We start from the raw sequence: 18,175 nt of genomic DNA on the forward strand, positions 1-18,175 counted from the left end.
ATGGAACATGATCTCGAAAAGAAAGAAATCAGAAATTAATGTTCTTAGCTTTCGAGCAACTTTCGGAACTCAAAATAAACTTCCACAGAGAGAATTATTTTGTTTTGGCTAGGCCCAACACGAGGCTGCTCTCTATGTTGAGTTATTTGGCCACGAGCAAGCATAGTTCCCTGATAGCAATTTGAGTATTTCAATACACTATAGGAGACTTAGCAACGCTGAAAGAAAACATGTCAAGGAGGATATATGGTATCTTTTTCAAACTACCCAAAGGAGAATTACATAGATTTAATTACTTTCTATCAATATTCTTTTGGAAAAAATAGTGAGAAAAACTAAGTATCAAGTGGCTAAATGGAGTGTAGTTTTTTTATGGATAGGTATTCATGATCTTGAGGTTAAGAATATGTGTCTTCTGGTTAATAACTTTACAAGCTCCTTACTGAATATGGTCTGTGTGTGTCAAATCCTCCTAAAATGAACATACATAGGCTCACATGCATTGTGCCAAGTCTATTGAAAACTTAGTGACTCGTATTTTTTGCTTGGTCTAATAGCGACGAAGAAATAATTATTTCGGTTTGGATCGTTTACAATTAAGGATTGCTTGGAAGTTAGACTCTCGAAGGATAAGTGGTTGGGCAATGGTACACACCGGAAACAATACTAGATCGTCACAAGAGGGATGCCATCGTATAGACAAGTGGTTTGGCAATGGTACACACCGGAGGCTTTCATCATTAAATGTTTTGCTACAAAGGTTGGCAATGGTTCAGTTAACACAAGGGGCGATGAATTTCTATCGAACCTACATACCAGTGGTAAATTTTCGGTGGACTCCATCGGCAGAAAATGAAAATACCACTCAAGATAAAAGAAGATACCACTCAAGATAAAAGTATTTGTCTAGATCTTCATCTCTACTACTATAGTACACGAGTTTTTGAATTTGGATTAGCCATCTACCATAGTCCAGAACCAAATATTAGCCGTTGATTTGTCCCACTAGGTGAACATCTACCGTCCATCAGTACACAACCGAGTTGATCTAACGGCTGAGATGTTGTGGATTCGCTCTGTACGGACACGCGCCAAAACAAGAGGTCGTAGGACTTTCTAGACTTATCGTGGTGCTGCCGGCTCCCTCTGCTATCCCCCAATTCTCGCCGGCCGAGGCGCAGAGCCGTTCGGCTGATGCACGCGAAGAGCAAGCGCAGGAGCAGCGCTAGCTGCAGCACTGCAGCAGACCACCTTGGGAGACCCAGTTGTAGCGCCGAGTAGAACTCCGGCCAGAGCTACCCGTCGGAGCTGAGTACAAGCTTGGTGCTATCCGTAGGAGAAACGTAACATCTGCTGGTCGACGAGGTCCTCCGGCCCAAGCTCGAGGCTGCCCGTCGGAGCAGCATCCGCCGGTCGTCCGGGTGCTCCGGCCCGAGTTCGAGCCATCCGCAGCCTTAAGCTGTCCTGGTCCAACGGTCCATGGAGATTCAGATCCGTTCTTAGGCTTCCATCTCTGCAACACTTATGGGAATTCATCCGGCAATGCACACAACATTTCGCCGATTCCATGGCCCGATTTGGCAATATCATGTGAGGTTAAGAAGAGAAAAGGTGAGTGGATTTTTTTGCCTCGATTTCATCGGATGATGCTGAGGAAGAGAGAGTTGTTTTCTGCCTGGGTCCAATATGAGACGACCAACTCAGTAGAGCTTTTTTACTAAACCAAATAGGGACTCCGATAGCCATCCAAAACTGAATATACGACTGCACTTGCTCTTAGCCTCTTACAACAGTTCAGCACATTGCCTCATTTTTTGTGTACTATCAAGTCAATGTCTGGTATTGGCGTATTCCCTAAATAAGAGTCGTCAATTTTTGTTTATAAATGGCAAGAAGTAACTTATACTCCCTCCGTTCCTTTATATAGTGCCTATAGATTTTTGGCATTTGTTTCAGAATATAAGGTTCTAGCTTAGCTTTTTTTCAATTACCCCTCCCCGTTCAGCTCCCAAATCGTTCAGCTCCCAAAAATTGTTATGGTAAGTTAGAAAGATATGGATTTACCAAATTTTACGTTGATCTCAAATCGTTCAGCAAGGGGTCTTGTGTAAAAAATACTCTTACGCTAATTTCCGTGCCAAAAAAATAATAGGCACTATAGAATGGAACATAGGGAGTATATGTGTTGTTTTATTAGTCAATTTCGTACTTTTATCACAACGGCAACAAAGTTTTTACAACCAAATTACTTGATCTAGCTCTATTTATTTTCAGGTCTGCACAATCAACTTTGAAAATCCATCCAAATCAATAACAATAAAATTTCATCGATCCTTACCAAGACTTGACCAAAATGGTTCGAAATGAGTCGAATAGCTCCTGAAAAAAGTTGCTTCCATAAACGAATTTTGCTTGTGTAATCATAATTGTAAAACAGGAACATTACTTTTAAACCATATTCACAATTTTATCTTACGATTTGACGTGCATAGCACGACCTTTTACTAGTAGAGAAGTAATCCTCGTCGAATAAAATCTTTTAAAATGCAATTAGCACGAAAGTATGAAGTGCATTGTGTCATCATAAATCAAACACTTATTCTTCTTATAAACTTGCAAGATCTATATCGTCAACCATCCAAGTAGCTTACATATCTACCGTGTAGTGTTGCTAATATGTTTGGCATCTAGTTACATGGTGTTGATCCCATGTTTAGAATTCTTATTAGGATGGGAGTGGACAAGCAGTTTTCATTATTTGGTCTTGTAGAAACGACATAGTTTTTAATGATAAATTTTTTCTCTAATGCAGGGTGCACTGGTTCACACGGTTGGGAAACACGACGGTGGATATTTTTATCCAACATAGATGGCATCATGATCTTGGGATTAGTCCTCCATCTCCATATGCGATATACCTATTCTTGATGATTACATGTATTTTGTCTTTTTTTTTCTTTTTCATATGGATGGATCTGTTGCGGCTGGTGCACCCTAAATTTAGTTATGCAGAGCTCAGATGTAATGATTAAACCTTTTAAGTAATAAAGTTTTCTTTATCGGAAAAAATCATGTCCGGATCTACACATACGTTCTATATCTAGCTTCAAAGGCTTCAAACTTGAAATATGAAATCCCCTTATTTTACCTTAAAAAGTCTTTTGCCTCGGACAAATGTATGTCAACGGCTTAACTAGATTCCATGGTAGATTCAAGCTAAACTAGATTGAATAACTGCATAAGTTAGGTTAGCATAAAAAAAATATGGCAACACCCTCTAAATTTAATGATAAACAATTTGTACATAATGTAAAGATATGAAGAGCACAAACTTCAAAGCGCATGGTGGCCACACTTGAAGTATCTATGTAATTCGGAAAAAAAAGCTCAAATGTGAAAAAATATCTATGAAATGCAAAAACTTTGAAATTCGTGAAATCTAACTTTAGGTCGAACGCACATAATCCTTTGTTTCAAAAACACAAGACATATATTTTTCAAGGGAAATCAACATATTGTAAGTTCGACCAATTTTGTGGAGAAAATATAAACATTGAACAAATACATTTTAAAAATATATTCCACAACGGCTTTATTGGTGTTGATTTGTTATTTCATTCTCTAGGAGCAAAATGCACACAGCAACACATTTTGTGCTAATGATCAAACTAAGCAGGCCCTGTTGCACATTGTTGTGCAACCAACCTCAAAGGCTTCAGGCTTGTAGTATGATTTGTGCATCAATGCAAATAAGCCCCATTTGGTTTTTTACATTACAAAAACTCTACTACCTCCGTTTCAGTGATTAATGTTTATTGTTTACAAAAATTTAAACCATGTCAATTTTGTCCAAGTTTTTAGAAAAAATAATAATACATACAATCCAAAATCAACACAGTTGGGTACATCACAAAATATACCTATATAATATCATAGTTCTTAATAGTTTTTTTCTAAAATTTAGGCCAAAATTTACTTAGCTTGACTTTTCAAAAACAAACTTATTCATCGGAATGGACTCTTTAAGACAAATATGTGTTAAGTATTAGTCAGAGTCCATGTTAGATTCAAGCTAAAATGAATTAAGAAAATCATTTAAGAGACTAGCTACTTAATTTTGTTAGGCTAGGACTGAAAATATGCCGGCAATCTCATGGTTAACCCTTTTAACATTGTGCTCATAAAAACTAAAAATGTAAATGCATGGTTAGCTCGAAGCACATATAGAATCAAATAGCACAAACTGGTATGAAAAAGGCAAACCAAAAACACATGGAAGATGAGAACTACATTATCTTTAAAACTTAGCTTAAAGAATAAATAATAAAGAACAATAATTTCATAGATAATATATTCAAAACATTACACATAATAGACATACTGCCTTACATGTTTGCACGCAAGAGAAAATAAAGGCAAGAAAACCAGACACAACCTGGTCAGCCTCGTGAACAATATCCACAAGACATACGGCCGAAGGGATCAGGCAAGGAGAAAACATCATAGCAAGCAAAACTATCACAAGTAATATCAGATGTAAAATCAAACCGAGCATTTGGAGAAGCCCTACTATCCAGATGTAGCCGCTTGTGTTGATTAGCTCTCCATTTAGCGGTGCAGCTGTCGTTGACACCGAATTTCATTAACTCGAGCACTTGAGCATTCAACACAAAGAACTTGGCAAAATTCACATCCGGCCGCTTGCCCTCGTAACACTTGAGCACAACTTCTCTGAGGTGGAGCTCAAGGCATCTGATAGGATTTTGGGGGTTGTAACCATGTCCATCATTTTTCGGGCACATTACGAGAGAAGAGGTGATGTACAGTTTCGTCAGGAATGGAAAGCATCTCAGAAATTCAATAACCGTATCAAGATTTGGTCCAGAAGCCTTGAGAACCAAAACCCTCACGTTGCGCATGGTTGCTCTGAAGCTTTCCAGAACCAAAACCCTCACGTTGCGCATGGTTGCTCTGAAGCTTTCCTTGATGAATCTTAACGAGTCCAAGATCTCAACTTTCTGTGCGTCGGGTACCCGGATGAACAGAGGGGTGTAAGCGTGATTAGCTCTGTAATAGCCCCAGAATGTGATCAATCTTTCCAAGCGAGGAGCATTCTCGATGACTACTTCAACTGTGTAGCCATTCTCGATGATCCTTAGAGATGGTGAGTTGATGAGCACACGGCGAATGACACTTTCATCAGACCGGACATCGTTAAGCAGCAGGGTCTCGAGGACAGAGCAGCCGGAGAGCAAGCCTTGGAGGGTGCCTTGCGAGACGGCGACGTCCTGGAGGACGAGTCTTTTCAGGTGCGGAAAAGTAAGCCCATGGGGCGCGTCCTCAGGGAAGCTGCAGAAGTCGAAGGCGGCGGACCGGACGGTCGGCGCGAAGCGGTGGAACACGAGTAGCGGCAGCGCCAGCGCCAGCTGCTCGTCACTTTCGTCGACACGGTGATGGAGGATTTCGATCTCTAGGAGGTGACAGAGGGCGGGGGACATCAACCAGCTGTGGAGCTTGTCGTGGATGTCGCTGCTGTAGTTGTGGCTGAGGGACAGGCGGCGGGTGGAACCCTGGTGCCTGGATAGTATCTTGGAGATGACAGCGATAAGCTGGCGCTCGTTCTTGCGGAAGCGCTTGTCATCGAGGCTATGCCAGTAGGAGCGGGAGCGCAGGTAGCACCAGCGCTTATTCCTGCGGATGTCGTAGTCGTCGAGGTTGAGCGGGGAGGAGCGCCACAGGTTGCGCCACCGGCTGGAGAGAATGGTGGTGCGTACGCCGTCGTCCGTCGGTAGGAGGGAGATGATGGTGCCGAGGATCTCGTTGGGGAGGAGGTTGATCAAATCGATCTCGTCCGATTCCGCCGTTGCGCGAGCAGCTGCCATGGCCAGTAGCGCGCTAGAGGGTTTAGGATCTGGGAAGGTCTTGCGGCGCAGATGCTTTTGCAGCCAAAATTTTGGCAGTAAATCGAGCAAAATCTACCCGTCCCGCGCGCATATGTACTCTCAAGAGGAAAATTGTCCGTGCGTTGCAACGGAAGACAAATAAATTTGCTACGGCACATAATGGTTTGTTTCAGCACCGGCGATACCTAGATCTTCGTCGACGAATTCATGTCAAATTAAACCGACGTCAAGTTATGGTTGTACAAACCTTCATGGTAGTCTATGACCGACTAACACCCACTTCCCTTCCACCATTTTCCCATATTAAAATTTGCATGGCTTTGCCTGCAATTTTCATTTTGCATGACTCGTTTCTACTACCTCGCTTTGACGAAGGTCTTGTGAGGACGGACCAGGGAAACTTGACGGACGAAACCGCGGAAACGGTTCTCCCTTTATCATTAGGTATAGATAAAGAGAAAAGTGTTTCCTTGATTTGGTCCGTCATATTGATTTCGTCCGGCGTTCCGTTCATCGATCAATCGCTAAACCAAATCGTTTCAGATGTCTCTTTGATCGCTGGCCTGCTTCGTGTGTTCCTTCCTCAGTGTAGGCCGGCCCATTAAAGAAAAACGTATCGGATCGGATACCTTGTCCAAGCGACCAAGCCAGAGACGAGGAGTCCAGCCTTTTTTATAATGCACCAAACCCAGCACCACCGCGACGCGGTCCTTGGATCTCGTCGGCGCGACCACCGCGACTTCAAGATCCTCACGCTAGCCTTCCACCGCCCCGTCTCCACGATAACAACGATGGGAGCGGGAGGAACGCGCGGTCGATGGAGCATGTTCCGAGGGCCAGCCAGGGCGATGGCGACACCCATGCCGAGCAGACACACACGCGGCGTCCTGCCAAGTCTGCAAGGTGTGCTTCTTTTGACGATCTTGTCCAAGATCGCGACGAGCAGCACGACCCGCGCATAGATGCCGTGATGCCGCCGGCGCCGCCGTCAGGGACGGCAGTTGGAAACAGCCTCCAGCGGCGGGCCGGGTGTCTGCCGAGGTTATTGCAACTCATGCTTGATCCATGGATCCATGGAAATCTCTCTCTGAGCCGCCCGTCGCCGGAGAACAGCCGCACAACCTTTTACTCCTTGGACGGCCCTCGGCAGCGGCAGCATGGCGGCCGCTCACGTGGCCGCGTTGACCATAGCGTCTTGATAGGAGATCGTGCAACTTCCATCAACACCAAACCGGATACACGTTTGGGAGAGACAACTGCTGTCTTCTGCTAGAACGGCCTGCCGCGTCACGGTGCTACCCCTCTCCTCCCTCAATGTTGTTTGCGTGCCGCTTCCGAGCGACGATCAGCGTGGTGCCGAGTTCATCATCCCGCAGATGCACTCCAGTCAGCCGAACGCCATGGACGAACATAATTTTTTTCCTCACTGGGTCTGCTTCATGGCCTCCAGGTTCCTGATCCTGGCCGAACAAAAAATCTTCGGAGGAGAGGTGAACTATGTGTGATCAATAAGATGTGACAGGCACCACCACTGAATAGAACTCTGTGAGATGGTTGGAATATTTGTCCTTGGACACGAGCTATGGCTGCGAGCTATGACTGCTTCATTGGAGTAAATAGATGGATGAATAATGAAGCTAAATTTCCGACGAAGAGTGACTACAGCCCATATGCCTGTTAGCCGATCTATGTATCGAGAAAGTTTGTCCTTCATTCAGAGTTTACGCTCTTCATAAAAAATCACATCTTTGTCTGTTTATCAGACATTCAGCCATCTTATAGTTTACCTAACCATGCATTTTCCTTCCTGTGTGCTGCACTAAATATAATAATGCCCTATTTTGATTGCCCTTTTTATCGGCTGTTGCAATCTTGTGCACTTAACTGACTAGCACACGGTACCTCCGATCAAAAGTAAGTGATTTATTTTTTGTCTAAATTGGAACGTATCTAGATATAATTTTAGTTGTAAATACATCCGTAATTAGGAAAAGTTAAGATACTTACTTTTACACATCGGGAGTAGGTCTTAAATTTTATTCTTAGAGAAGGGACATCGCCATTCATGTTCTATTAGAGGAGACAACAGAAAAAATGAGGGTAGAATTACAATGTCACATTAATTTTTCATCCAAAATATTATTATTCTTTTTCCGGTGCAACGCACGGGCATTTTTACTAGTCGTTAGCTTACGCACAAACAACCATGTTTATACGGAGTTCTAAGAGAAACAGATATCCCCCAAGTTTAAGATGGTAACAACTCATAACTTTGCCTTCTAGTCCCGAATTCACGGACAAGTAACATTGATTTCCAGTTAAATATGCTTTCGCATATTTGTAAGAAAAACAATCTTGACATAACAGAACTCAGGCTCTGTCTGTCGTCGGTATATTTAGCTCCTCCGTCGAGTACAACTTTCAAGTACTATACGGCTTTATATCTACAAAAAGAGGAAGTATATATGAAGGGTACAAAATTTTCTTTGGAAAAAGTTTTACACTTTGTCACACAGGTGTATACCTTACTCCCCAATCTCCTCCTGACACATATCTTCCGCACGTATTCAATTCAAATCCACTCATCTATAGAACAAAACTCCTGAAATCCTGAATAGTGGAAGTTAATCTCCGAGAGCATCAGAAGTTCACGGGTAGAGTCGTTCGCAACTACCAAGTCAAAGATGCATAAACCACTCCAATGGGATATTTTAAGGAGACAGACATGTTTGAAATATAAGCTGAATAGTAATAAATATGACGCTGAAAAGATAACACCAGTATATAGTAATAAAAACAGTGGTAGTGCATTGCATCGCGCAATATATTACAGTGTCTCTAATAACATCGCTCTAATTTTTGCTTTCAGCTCATCTGGAACCTCAGTTGATGCATTGGAAGATTGAGCAGTATCACCAGGGGGTTGCTCTAATCCATACTTCTGCTCTGACGTGCTTTGGGAGGGTTCAGCATGGCCAAGACTTTGTTCAACGGGATCATGGTCGTTCTTGTGTTTCCTTTTGGAACCAGAGCCATGGTTCCTCCGGTGCCTATGCGAGCTGCGATGCTCGTCATCTTCAGCATAGTAATGGTCATGCCTATGCCGATGCCTTGACTTGGAACTGCGACGCTCATCTTCTGAAGAACTATAACTGTGTCTTTGATGCATATACTCCCTATCCTTGGAGTGATGCCTCTGCTTATGTTTGTGTGCATCCGTACTGTGCCCTCTTGAACGATGCCTCTTCCTTGAGGGTTTGTAGATTTCCTCATCCAAATCATCTATGTCCTCATTGGATTCTGGGCGATGCTTCCGATACTTACGTGCCTTGTTTTGTTCATCATCAGAGTCTTTCTCCTGCTTCTTCATATTTGAATCTTCACGCTCAGAAGGCACAGAGCTACCTTCCCGTTCGGTAGCCAAAGCTTTTGTATCAGGTCCAGGGAGGATAGCAGGAGAGACCTTTGCAGATTCATCAACTGGATTACTTGTCACCGGATCACCCTTGTTGCCTCCACCCTTAATAATTGCAGTAAACATCCTTGCACGCCGAAGCCTCTCAGCCTTCAGCTTCTGTGCATTTGTCATCGAAGCTTCAGAAGAATCAGCCTCTTTAGAGGCGGCAACAGCAACAGCTTTGGCGATCGTATTTGAAATCCAATCATCATCAATGATTCCAATACCTTCCTTTTTTACCTGACCACTACTTGTGAGTGAAGTGCAAACCTCACTACTTGAGACAGGTTTGGACACTTCACCTGGATCCTGTATATGGCCAATGTCACGCGTGTCTTTTCGCGTGTTAGATTGAGGATCCATAGAGCCTAGTCCACGAGTAGCAGCCATAACAATAGCAGCAGCTTCATCTGCAGTAACCTTCCGAGGAGGTTCCTTCTTGGCACCACCAATGACCAACTGGAATTTGCCCTTCTCATTAAGTTGCTTCTCTGATGGCTCTGCAGAGCTTCTATCAGAAGCACTTGAGTCCTTGTTAGCACTTCCACACCCCTTGCTTCTGGTCACTTCCTTCTCATGGCCACTGTCTTTGCGCTCTGAAGAACTCCTCCTGTCTCTGTGCTCTGAAGAACTTCTCCTGTCTCTGCGCTCCGAAGAACTCCTTCTATCTTTGCGCTCTGAAGAACCACCACGGGACTTGGACTGCAAAGTAATTCAGGGAACACGGTGAAGTGCAGTTAGAATTGGCATTAGTGGATGGGCCACAATATGCCTCAAAAAAAGTTCAGAAACAACTCCACTACTAAGAGTCCAAAGTAATAAAATAAAATAAAATAAATAAATAAATAAGAGGAAAACCTTCCATAAATGATGCCTATACGCAACAGAAAACATAGTGAAGTGATATAATTAAACCAAATGCTTTAGGACTTGGCTAGAGATATCAACAATAGTCGAGGGAAAAGATAGTGCATCAGCGATTTATGTTGTCCACATAAGAACTTACCTGAAGTTCAGAGATCAAGTGTAAGACATCATGTGCATTTAAGAACAACGGGAAAAAATCTTGGCATAAACAGGCCATAAGCATATATACGATGAATATCCATTAACACCCACTGGTGTACATTTTGAAAGGGACAATAAAACACAGCATGTATAAAAAAACAATCAAACCAAAAGTTACCGAAACGAAAAACTTGATGTTAGTGAAATCATATACACGATTCAAAAAATTGTGAACTGACTTCATCAAAACAAGAAAAAAAGTAAATTGTGCATCAGGGATTGATTTGCTGTCCACATGAACTTACCTGAAGTTCAGAGATCAAGTGTAAGACATCATGCGCACTTAAGAAAGAGAAAACAGGCAAAAATCTGGTATGAAGGCAACAAGAGGTCCAAAAACAGGTACGTAATTACCACTCTGCAAGATTTTTCATCTCAGAGATGAAACACAAAGCCTACCCGACAAAAGGGAGTCATCCAGAAAAATAATTTAACAAAACATATTACTAAGTTAGTGAACTGAGCCGGCCGAATTTGAGTCAACAGCTGAAGACATTAGGCCAAAGCTTATATTTATGTCATTACAACTTCGGTGGCTGCTGACTTGCTGCAATTTTAAGTAACCATGTCCAGTAGCTCACAGTTCACTATGGTTTAAACAAAAGGTGAATGACTAAACACTCCATTCATAAAGAAATAGAAGGTATGAATACCTAACAAAAGTTTAGTCAAATAAAAGATCCCAATTGTTTAGTCCATGGAGTAGAAAGGAATACAAATTGGAACTGTTTAGCCCAATTAAACTATCTGAAAAAAACATCTAAAAACAGAGTTCTACCAAAAACGACAGAAAGGGGAAAAGTACGCAAATCATATCTTAAAGCATAGCTTAAGTGTGATTCAAGTTACCTCTTGGGTTTCTTGGAGAATCTTGAGATAGTAAGAGTGATATGGATTATTGGGCAGAAGAAATGGAAACCTCCCTGTCATCTTGTCTTGCGCAATGAGCTTTTCTTCAAACTCCTTCCCGTTCCTGAGAATGAACTCAACAATTTTCTCCACTGTGCCCTTCATAAACGATGGTGGTTCCAGGATCACCTCTTTTGTGTCAGATACACTTAATTTAGAGTTCTCAGACTTGGTAGAAGTGGCCAACGCCGCCATGGCACCTTTGACCTTTTCCCGGTGAGCAGCAGTTATGCTGTTTCCGGTAATTGCTGGGTTCTTCTTAGTAAAAATAGGTTTATCCTTGTCTGCAGTCAAAGCTTCTTCTGTTACTGTCGGTTCTTTTTTCATCTCCTTGTCATGTATATGGGAAGCACCTTTGTGGCCTTTCTCATGTAAAACAGCGTCATTTCCAGAATCAGTGCTTTTCGAACTAGCTGGAAGCACATCTTCATCCTCATCTCCAGACTCATAGACAGCTCCAAGCAATGATAAAGCTCCGCTTGATGGAGTGGCCTGCTCATTCTCACTCATAACCATTTTGTTGCCTTTGTTGGTGTCAGGGTCTGAGCCATCTTTCAACAGCTGAGGATGATCAACAATGTACCGGAAGTAGCTGTGGAGGTGATGGTCAGGCATCAAGAATCCAAATGTTGGGTTACTTCCTTGCTTCACCCTTAGCACAATCTCTGATTGTCCGCCATGCTCGCTGACAAATAAAGCAGTTCTTGCAATTATCTGATGCACCTTCTCAGAGGGAGGCTGCAATTAAAAAATACGGAAACAAGATTGTGTCAGTAATGGTCTGAGATCATAAAAGTGCAGCCGTATGATATAAACACAACTGAACTAATATAGAGCTGGTACATCATAAAAGTTAAGAACAGCTATCCCATTGCAGTTTTCTCTTCTTTTGTTACATGTACCATTTATATCACTCTAATCCCACCTGCCTATTCCTTACGTCAAGATAGATCATAAGGAAACAATGTGCATCACTAGTAGGAACTTCATCTCTGCTCCAACCATCTGAAACAGACATTTAATGCTTAGAAGAACATATGCATCTTGGACGATTATTGCTGGATCAACAGAGAAGATTAATAATAATGTATAATAAAGTGGAAAAATAATTTGACAGAACGAGTACAGGTTGAGCAGACAGTTAGACTTTGCATACTCACCAGCTTATTCAACAAGCTTTCTGGCACAATAAAAGGTGGGCGATAAAACGAGACTGAATCATTTGGATCGTCTGAACCAGCAGACCCGCCATATGAGAAAGGGACGGCGTTATAACCAGACTGCCCAGTATCAGTCCCATTTCCTGCATACAGAAAAGATCCCAGCTTGAGTATTGTTATACAATAATCAAGGAGCAGAAAGTAAATTTGTGTGGAGACAAAGAAGTGCAGATCCAATTATCCAAAGATACATCTCTGGAAAAAAACGAAGAAGGTTCCTTACTTGAACAGACTAAAGATGCTCATCAAATAAAATCAAGCATCCTCCCTGCAAACTTACAAAACATATGATGGGAAATATAACATGGGTTCAACTAGCACCACTAGCTTTGCCACATGTGCCAGTTTCATTAGGTATAACTGCACATCCTATACTTACTCCTGTTGCTAATCTATGTGGTACGCAGTACAGGTGCTTTGCTACAAGCCTTAAACCAACCAATAGCAAAATATGATATTAATAGCTTTGCTACAAGCCTATAACCAACCAATAGCAAGATATCATCGAGTTTATTAAGTTCTTAGCATTTCACATAAAAAAATTCACAGAGATCTCAGCATCATAGTGTATGAGATCCAACTTTATACTCCAACTGGATCCCAGGCAACCTAACTTGAGCTCACACAGATCAACTCTGTCACACCCTAGACAGACAGAAGTGTGGATACATGGAAAATAATATTTGGTCCCCGGAATCTACAAAGTACGATGATTCGTGATTTCAGACTCGAGCTAACGGCGTCCGATTACATTAAAATGGTAAGGAAACAGCTAATGACTACTAGAGATTAACGGAGTATACAACATAAGGACAGAGAGTAGAGGATTTATATATTATACCTGAAAAGGGACCTTCTACGGTGCCGTCGTCGGCTGCGTGGAGATCGAGGAAGCGCTCGCGGTCAAGCTCGGCCTCGGACACGCCGTCGGGGGAGGGGACGGAGAGGAGGGCCGCAGAGTAGGCGCGGCTTGGCCGAGGAGGGACGCGGTCAAGGAGGTGCCTGACGTCGTGGCGGTCAAGGAGGAGATTGGTCGCGCCAGCGGCGGACCAGGGGACGAGGGAACCGCCGGAGTTGACGACCTCCGCCGCCGCGTCGTCGTCGAAGAGCAAGGCGTGCCGCCCCACAATCTCCAGATCCATGGGCGAGGCTTACGGCTGCCGCTGCCTTCGCCTCCGGTCGGCGGCGCTGCCGCACTTTGGGAGCTAGACTAGACTAGATTAGATGGAGTGCTCGTCTTCTAGGGTTTCGATGGGAGTACAAGCCAAAGAGGTTCAGTTTTTACCCCGGGCGTTTGCGAGAGAAAATCTTGTTGTGAATTGCTCCTCGTAGGTAGCTAACCAATAACGATCCCGAAAATGATGGCAGCCCAGCCCGGCCCGGCCCAGCTCAGAATCCGGGCTTCAAATAACCGGTTTCTGAGTCGCCTCGCAGAGTGGGCCGTGACTTCTATCTCAGACCTTTTTCACCAAAAAAAAAATCGAGACACCCGAGTACATGCAGAAGCGGACTGTGGTCTGACACGAGAGGGCAAATTTTTTATAATTTTATAATTTTCAGAAATGACACGCGTTTTGAACCATTTTCAGGTACGTGACTCGGTCGGTTTTCAGTCGACCGATCGGCTTACCGGAAACCATTTAGACTAGGAATTTCTATTTCCGTGCCCTCAGCTTCTTAGTTATACTTAGTTTCTCTAGTATTTTAATTTTTCCTCAGTTTTCCTCTCCTGTAGTTTGAAAACACTCACAAGTGCTGGAACGGCCGGTAGCCGTTGATGGCGTGTAACACACACGTTCGTTGGAAACCCCAAGCGGAAGGTATGTTGCACAGTAGCAAGTTTTCCCTCAGAAAGAAACCAAGGTTTATCGAACCAGTAGGAGCCAAGAAGCACGTTAAAGGTTGATGGCGACGAGATGTAGTGCGGCGCAACACCAGAGATTCCGGCGCCAACGTGGAACCTGCACAACACAACCAAACTACTTTACCCCAACGAAACAGTGAGGTTGTCAATCTCACCGGCTTGCTGTAACAAAGGATTAGATGTATAGTGTGGATGATGATTGTTTGCAGAAAACAGTAGAAACAGTATTGCAATGAGATTGTATTCGATGTAAAAGAATGGACCGGGGTCCACGATTCACTAGAGGTGTCTCTCCCATAAGAAATATAGCATATTGGGTAAACAAATTACAGGTTACGCAATTGACAAATAAAGAGAGCATGACAATGCACATACATGACATGATGAGTATTGTGGGATTCAATTGGGCATTACGACAAAGTACATAGACCGCTATCCAGCATGCATCTATGCCTAAAAAGTCCACTTTCAGGTTATCATCCGAACCCCTTCCGGTATTAAGTTGCAAGCAACAGACAATTCCATTAAGTATGGTGCGTAATGTAATCAATAACTACATCCTCGGACATAGCATCAATGTTTTATCCCTAGTGGCAACAGCACATCCATAACCTTAGGGGTTCTTGTCACTCCCCGCATTCACGGAGACATGAACCCACTATCGAGCATAAATACTCCCTCTTGTAGTTACAAGCATCAACTTAGCCAAAGCATCTACTAGTAACGGAGAGCATGCAAGATCATAAACAACACATAGACAATATATTGATAATCAACATAACATAGTATTCTCTATTCATCGGATCCCAACAAATGCACATGTAGCTTTACAGATAGATGATCTTGATCATGATAGGCAGCTCACAAGATCAGACAATGATAGCACAATGAGGAGAAGACAACCATCTAGCTACTGCTATGGACCCATAGTCCAGGGGTGAACTACTCACACATCAATCCGGAGGCGACCATGGCGGTGTAGAGTCCTCCGGGAGATGATTCCCTCTCCGGCAGGGGTGCCGGAGGCGATCTCCCGAATCCCCCGAGATGGGATTGGCGGCGGCGGCGTCTCGATAAGGTTTTCCGTATCGTGGCTCTCGCATGCGGGGGTTTCTCGACGAAGGCTTTAAGTAGGCGGAAGGGCAACGCGGGGGCCACATGAGGGCCCCACACGCCAGGGCCGCGCGGCCAAGACCTAGGCCGCGCCGCCCTGTTGTGGCGGCGCCTCGTGGCCCCAATTCCTTTCCCCCCTCGGTCTTCTGGAAGCTTCGTGTGAAAATAGGACCCTGGGCTTTGATTTCGTCCAATTCCGAGAATATTTCCTTACTAGGATTTCTGGAACCAAAAACAGCAGAAAACAAGCAATCGGCTCTTCGACATCTCGTTAATAGGTTAGTGCCGGAAAATGCATAATAATGACATATAATGTGTATAAAACATGTGAGTATCATCATAAAAGTAGCATGGAACATAAGAAATTATAGATACGTTGGAGACGTATCAAGCATCCCCAAGCTTAGTTCCTACTCGTCCCGAGTAGGTAAACGATAACAAAGATAATTTCTTAGTGACAATGCTACCAAAATAATCTTGATCATACTATTGTAAACACATGTAATGAATGCAGCGATCGAAACAATGGTAAATGACATGAGTAAACAACTGAATCATAAAGCAAAAACTTTTCATGAATAGTAATTAAAGACAAGCATCAATAAGTCTTGCATAAGAGTTAACTCATAAAGCAATAATTCAAAGTAAAGGTATTGAAGCAACACAAAGGAAGATAAAGTTTCAGCGGTTGCTTTCAACTTGTAACATGTATATCTCATGGATATTGTCAATGTAAAGTAATATAACAAGTGCAATATGCAAGTATGTAGAAATCAATGCACAGTTCACACAAGTGTTTGCTTATTGAGGTGGAGAGAAATAGGTGAACTGACTCAACATAAAAGTAAAAGAAAGGTCCTTCAAAGAGGAAAGCATCGATTGCTATATTTGTGCTAAAGCTTTTATTTTGAAAACAAGAAACAATTTTGTCAACGGTAGTAATAAAGCACATGTATTATGTAAATTATATCTTACAAGTTGCAAGCCTCATGCATAGTATACTAATAGTGCCCGCACCTTGTCCTAATTAGCTTGGACTACCGGATCATCGCAATACACATGTTTTAACCAAGTGTCACAATGGGGTACCTCCATGTTGCCTGTACAAAGGTCTAAGGAGAAAGCTCGCATTTTGGATTTCTCGCTTTTGATTATTCTCAACTTAGACATTCATACCGGGACAACATGGACAACAGATAATGGACTCCTCTTTAATGCATAAACATGTAGCAATAATTAGTGTTCTCATATGAGATTGAGGATATATGTCCAAAACTGAAACTTCCACCATGATTCATGGCTTTAGTTAGCGGCCCAATGTTCTTCTCTAACAATATGCATGCTCTAACCATAAAGTGGTAGATCGCCTTTACTTCGTACAAGACGGACATGCATAGCAACTCACATGATATTCAACAAAAGAGTAATTGATGGCGTCCCCGAAACATGGTTATCGCACAACAAGCAACTTAATAAGAGATAAAGTGCATAAGTACATATTCAATACCACAATAGTTTTTAAGCTATTTGTCCCATGAGCTATATATTGTAAAGGTAAAGAATGGAAATTTTAAAGGTAGCATTCAAGCAATTTACTTTGGAATGGCGGAGAAATACCATGTGGTAGGTAGGTATGGTGGACACAAATGGCATAGTGGTTGGCTCAAGGATTTTGGATGCATGAGAAGTATTCCCTCTCGATACAAGGTTTAGGCAAGCAAGGTTATTTGAAACAAACACAAGGATGAACCAAGACAGACAAAACTCACATAAAAGACATATTGTAAACATTATAAGACTCTATACCGTCTTCCTTGTTGTTCAAACTCAATACTAGAAATTATCTAGACCTTAGAGAGACCAAACATGCAAATCAGATTTTAGCATGCTCTATGTATTTCTTCATTAATAAGTGCAAAGTATATGATGCAAGAGCTTAAACATGATCACAACAATTGCCAAGTATCACATTATCCAAGATATTATACCAATTACCACATATATCATTTTCCAATTCCAACCATATAACAATTTAACGAAGAAGAAACTTTCGCCATGAATACTATGAGTAAAGCTAAGGACATATGTGTCCATATGCAACAGCGGAGCGTGTATCTCTCCCACACAATGAATGCTAGGATCCAACTTTATTCAAACAAAATAAAAACAAAAACAAATAGACGTTCCAAGCAAAGTACATAAGATGTGACGGAATAAAAATATAGTTTCACTAGAGGAACCTGATAATGTTGTCGATGAAGAAGGGGATGCCTTGGGCATCCCCAAGCTTAGACGTTTGAGTCTTCTTGATATATGCAGGGGTGAACCACCGGGGCATCCCCAAGTTTAGAGCTTTCACTCTCCTTGATCATATTGTATATCATCCTCCTCTCTTGATCCTTGAAAACTTTCTCCACACCAAACTCAAAGCAACTCATTAGAGGGTTAGTGCACAATTAAAATTCACATATTCAGAGGTGACACAATCATTCTTTATACTTCTGGACATTGCACAAAGCTACTGAAAGTCAATGGAATAAAGAAATCCATCAAGCATGACAAAACAGGCAATGCAAAATAAAAGGCAGAATCTGTCAAAACAGAACAGTTCGTAAAGACGGATTTTTAACAGGCACCAGAC

At 42.5% G+C, this 18,175-nt stretch overlaps 1 protein-coding gene and 2 non-coding genes across 6 annotated transcripts; all 3 read right to left on the reverse strand.

Annotated features, from left to right (window-relative positions):
* Positions 1 to 8,624: 8,624 nt before the first annotated feature.
* On the reverse strand, positions 8,625 to 13,834 carry LOC124660613 (serine/threonine-protein kinase PRP4 homolog). 4 transcript variants are annotated; one of them, XM_047198441.1, is made up of 4 exons: positions 13,399 to 13,834; positions 12,498 to 12,640; positions 11,278 to 12,075; positions 8,625 to 10,062 (listed from the first exon to the last, which is right to left on the reverse strand). In XM_047198441.1, exons 1-4 carry the CDS (start codon positions 13,697 to 13,699, stop codon positions 8,731 to 8,733), a joined length of 2,574 nt encoding a protein of 857 aa, XP_047054397.1. In that variant the 5' UTR covers positions 13,700 to 13,834; the 3' UTR covers positions 8,625 to 8,730. The 4 variants fall into 4 exon arrangements, with proteins under 4 accessions (XP_047054397.1, XP_047054400.1, XP_047054398.1 ...); XM_047198444.1 differs by lacking the exon at positions 13,399 to 13,834 and adding an exon at positions 12,263 to 12,342 and having other exon boundaries at positions 8,626 to 10,062; positions 12,498 to 12,612; XM_047198442.1 differs by lacking the exons at positions 12,498 to 12,640; positions 13,399 to 13,834 and adding an exon at positions 12,263 to 12,463 and having other exon boundaries at positions 8,626 to 10,062.
* LOC124668867 lies at positions 10,330 to 10,393 on the reverse strand. The gene has a single exon (XR_006991936.1). It is a non-coding gene; the product is annotated as a small nucleolar RNA snoR101 (small nucleolar RNA).
* LOC124668869 lies at positions 10,637 to 10,700 on the reverse strand. The gene has a single exon (XR_006991938.1). It is a non-coding gene; the product is annotated as a small nucleolar RNA snoR101 (small nucleolar RNA).
* Positions 13,835 to 18,175: the final 4,341 nt, after the last annotated feature.

Source organism: Lolium rigidum, chromosome 6 (genome assembly GCF_022539505.1).
Source record: "Lolium rigidum isolate FL_2022 chromosome 6, APGP_CSIRO_Lrig_0.1, whole genome shotgun sequence".
NCBI lineage: Eukaryota > Viridiplantae > Streptophyta > Magnoliopsida > Poales > Poaceae > Lolium > Lolium rigidum.

Excerpts from the sequence above, each read along its gene's own strand:
- LOC124660613 (XM_047198441.1), bottom strand. The coding sequence starts at position 13,699 with ATGGATCTGGAGATTGTGGGGCGGCACGCCTTGCTCTTCGACGACGAC. Across the intron at positions 12,076-12,497 it reads AAAGCTTGTTGAATAAGCTG|CCTCCCTCTGAGAAGGTGCA; the intron begins GTGAGTATGCAA and ends TTTTAATTGCAG. Across the intron at positions 10,063-11,277 it reads TTCTCCAAGAAACCCAAGAG|TCCAAGTCCCGTGGTGGTTC; the intron begins GTAACTTGAATC and ends ATTACTTTGCAG.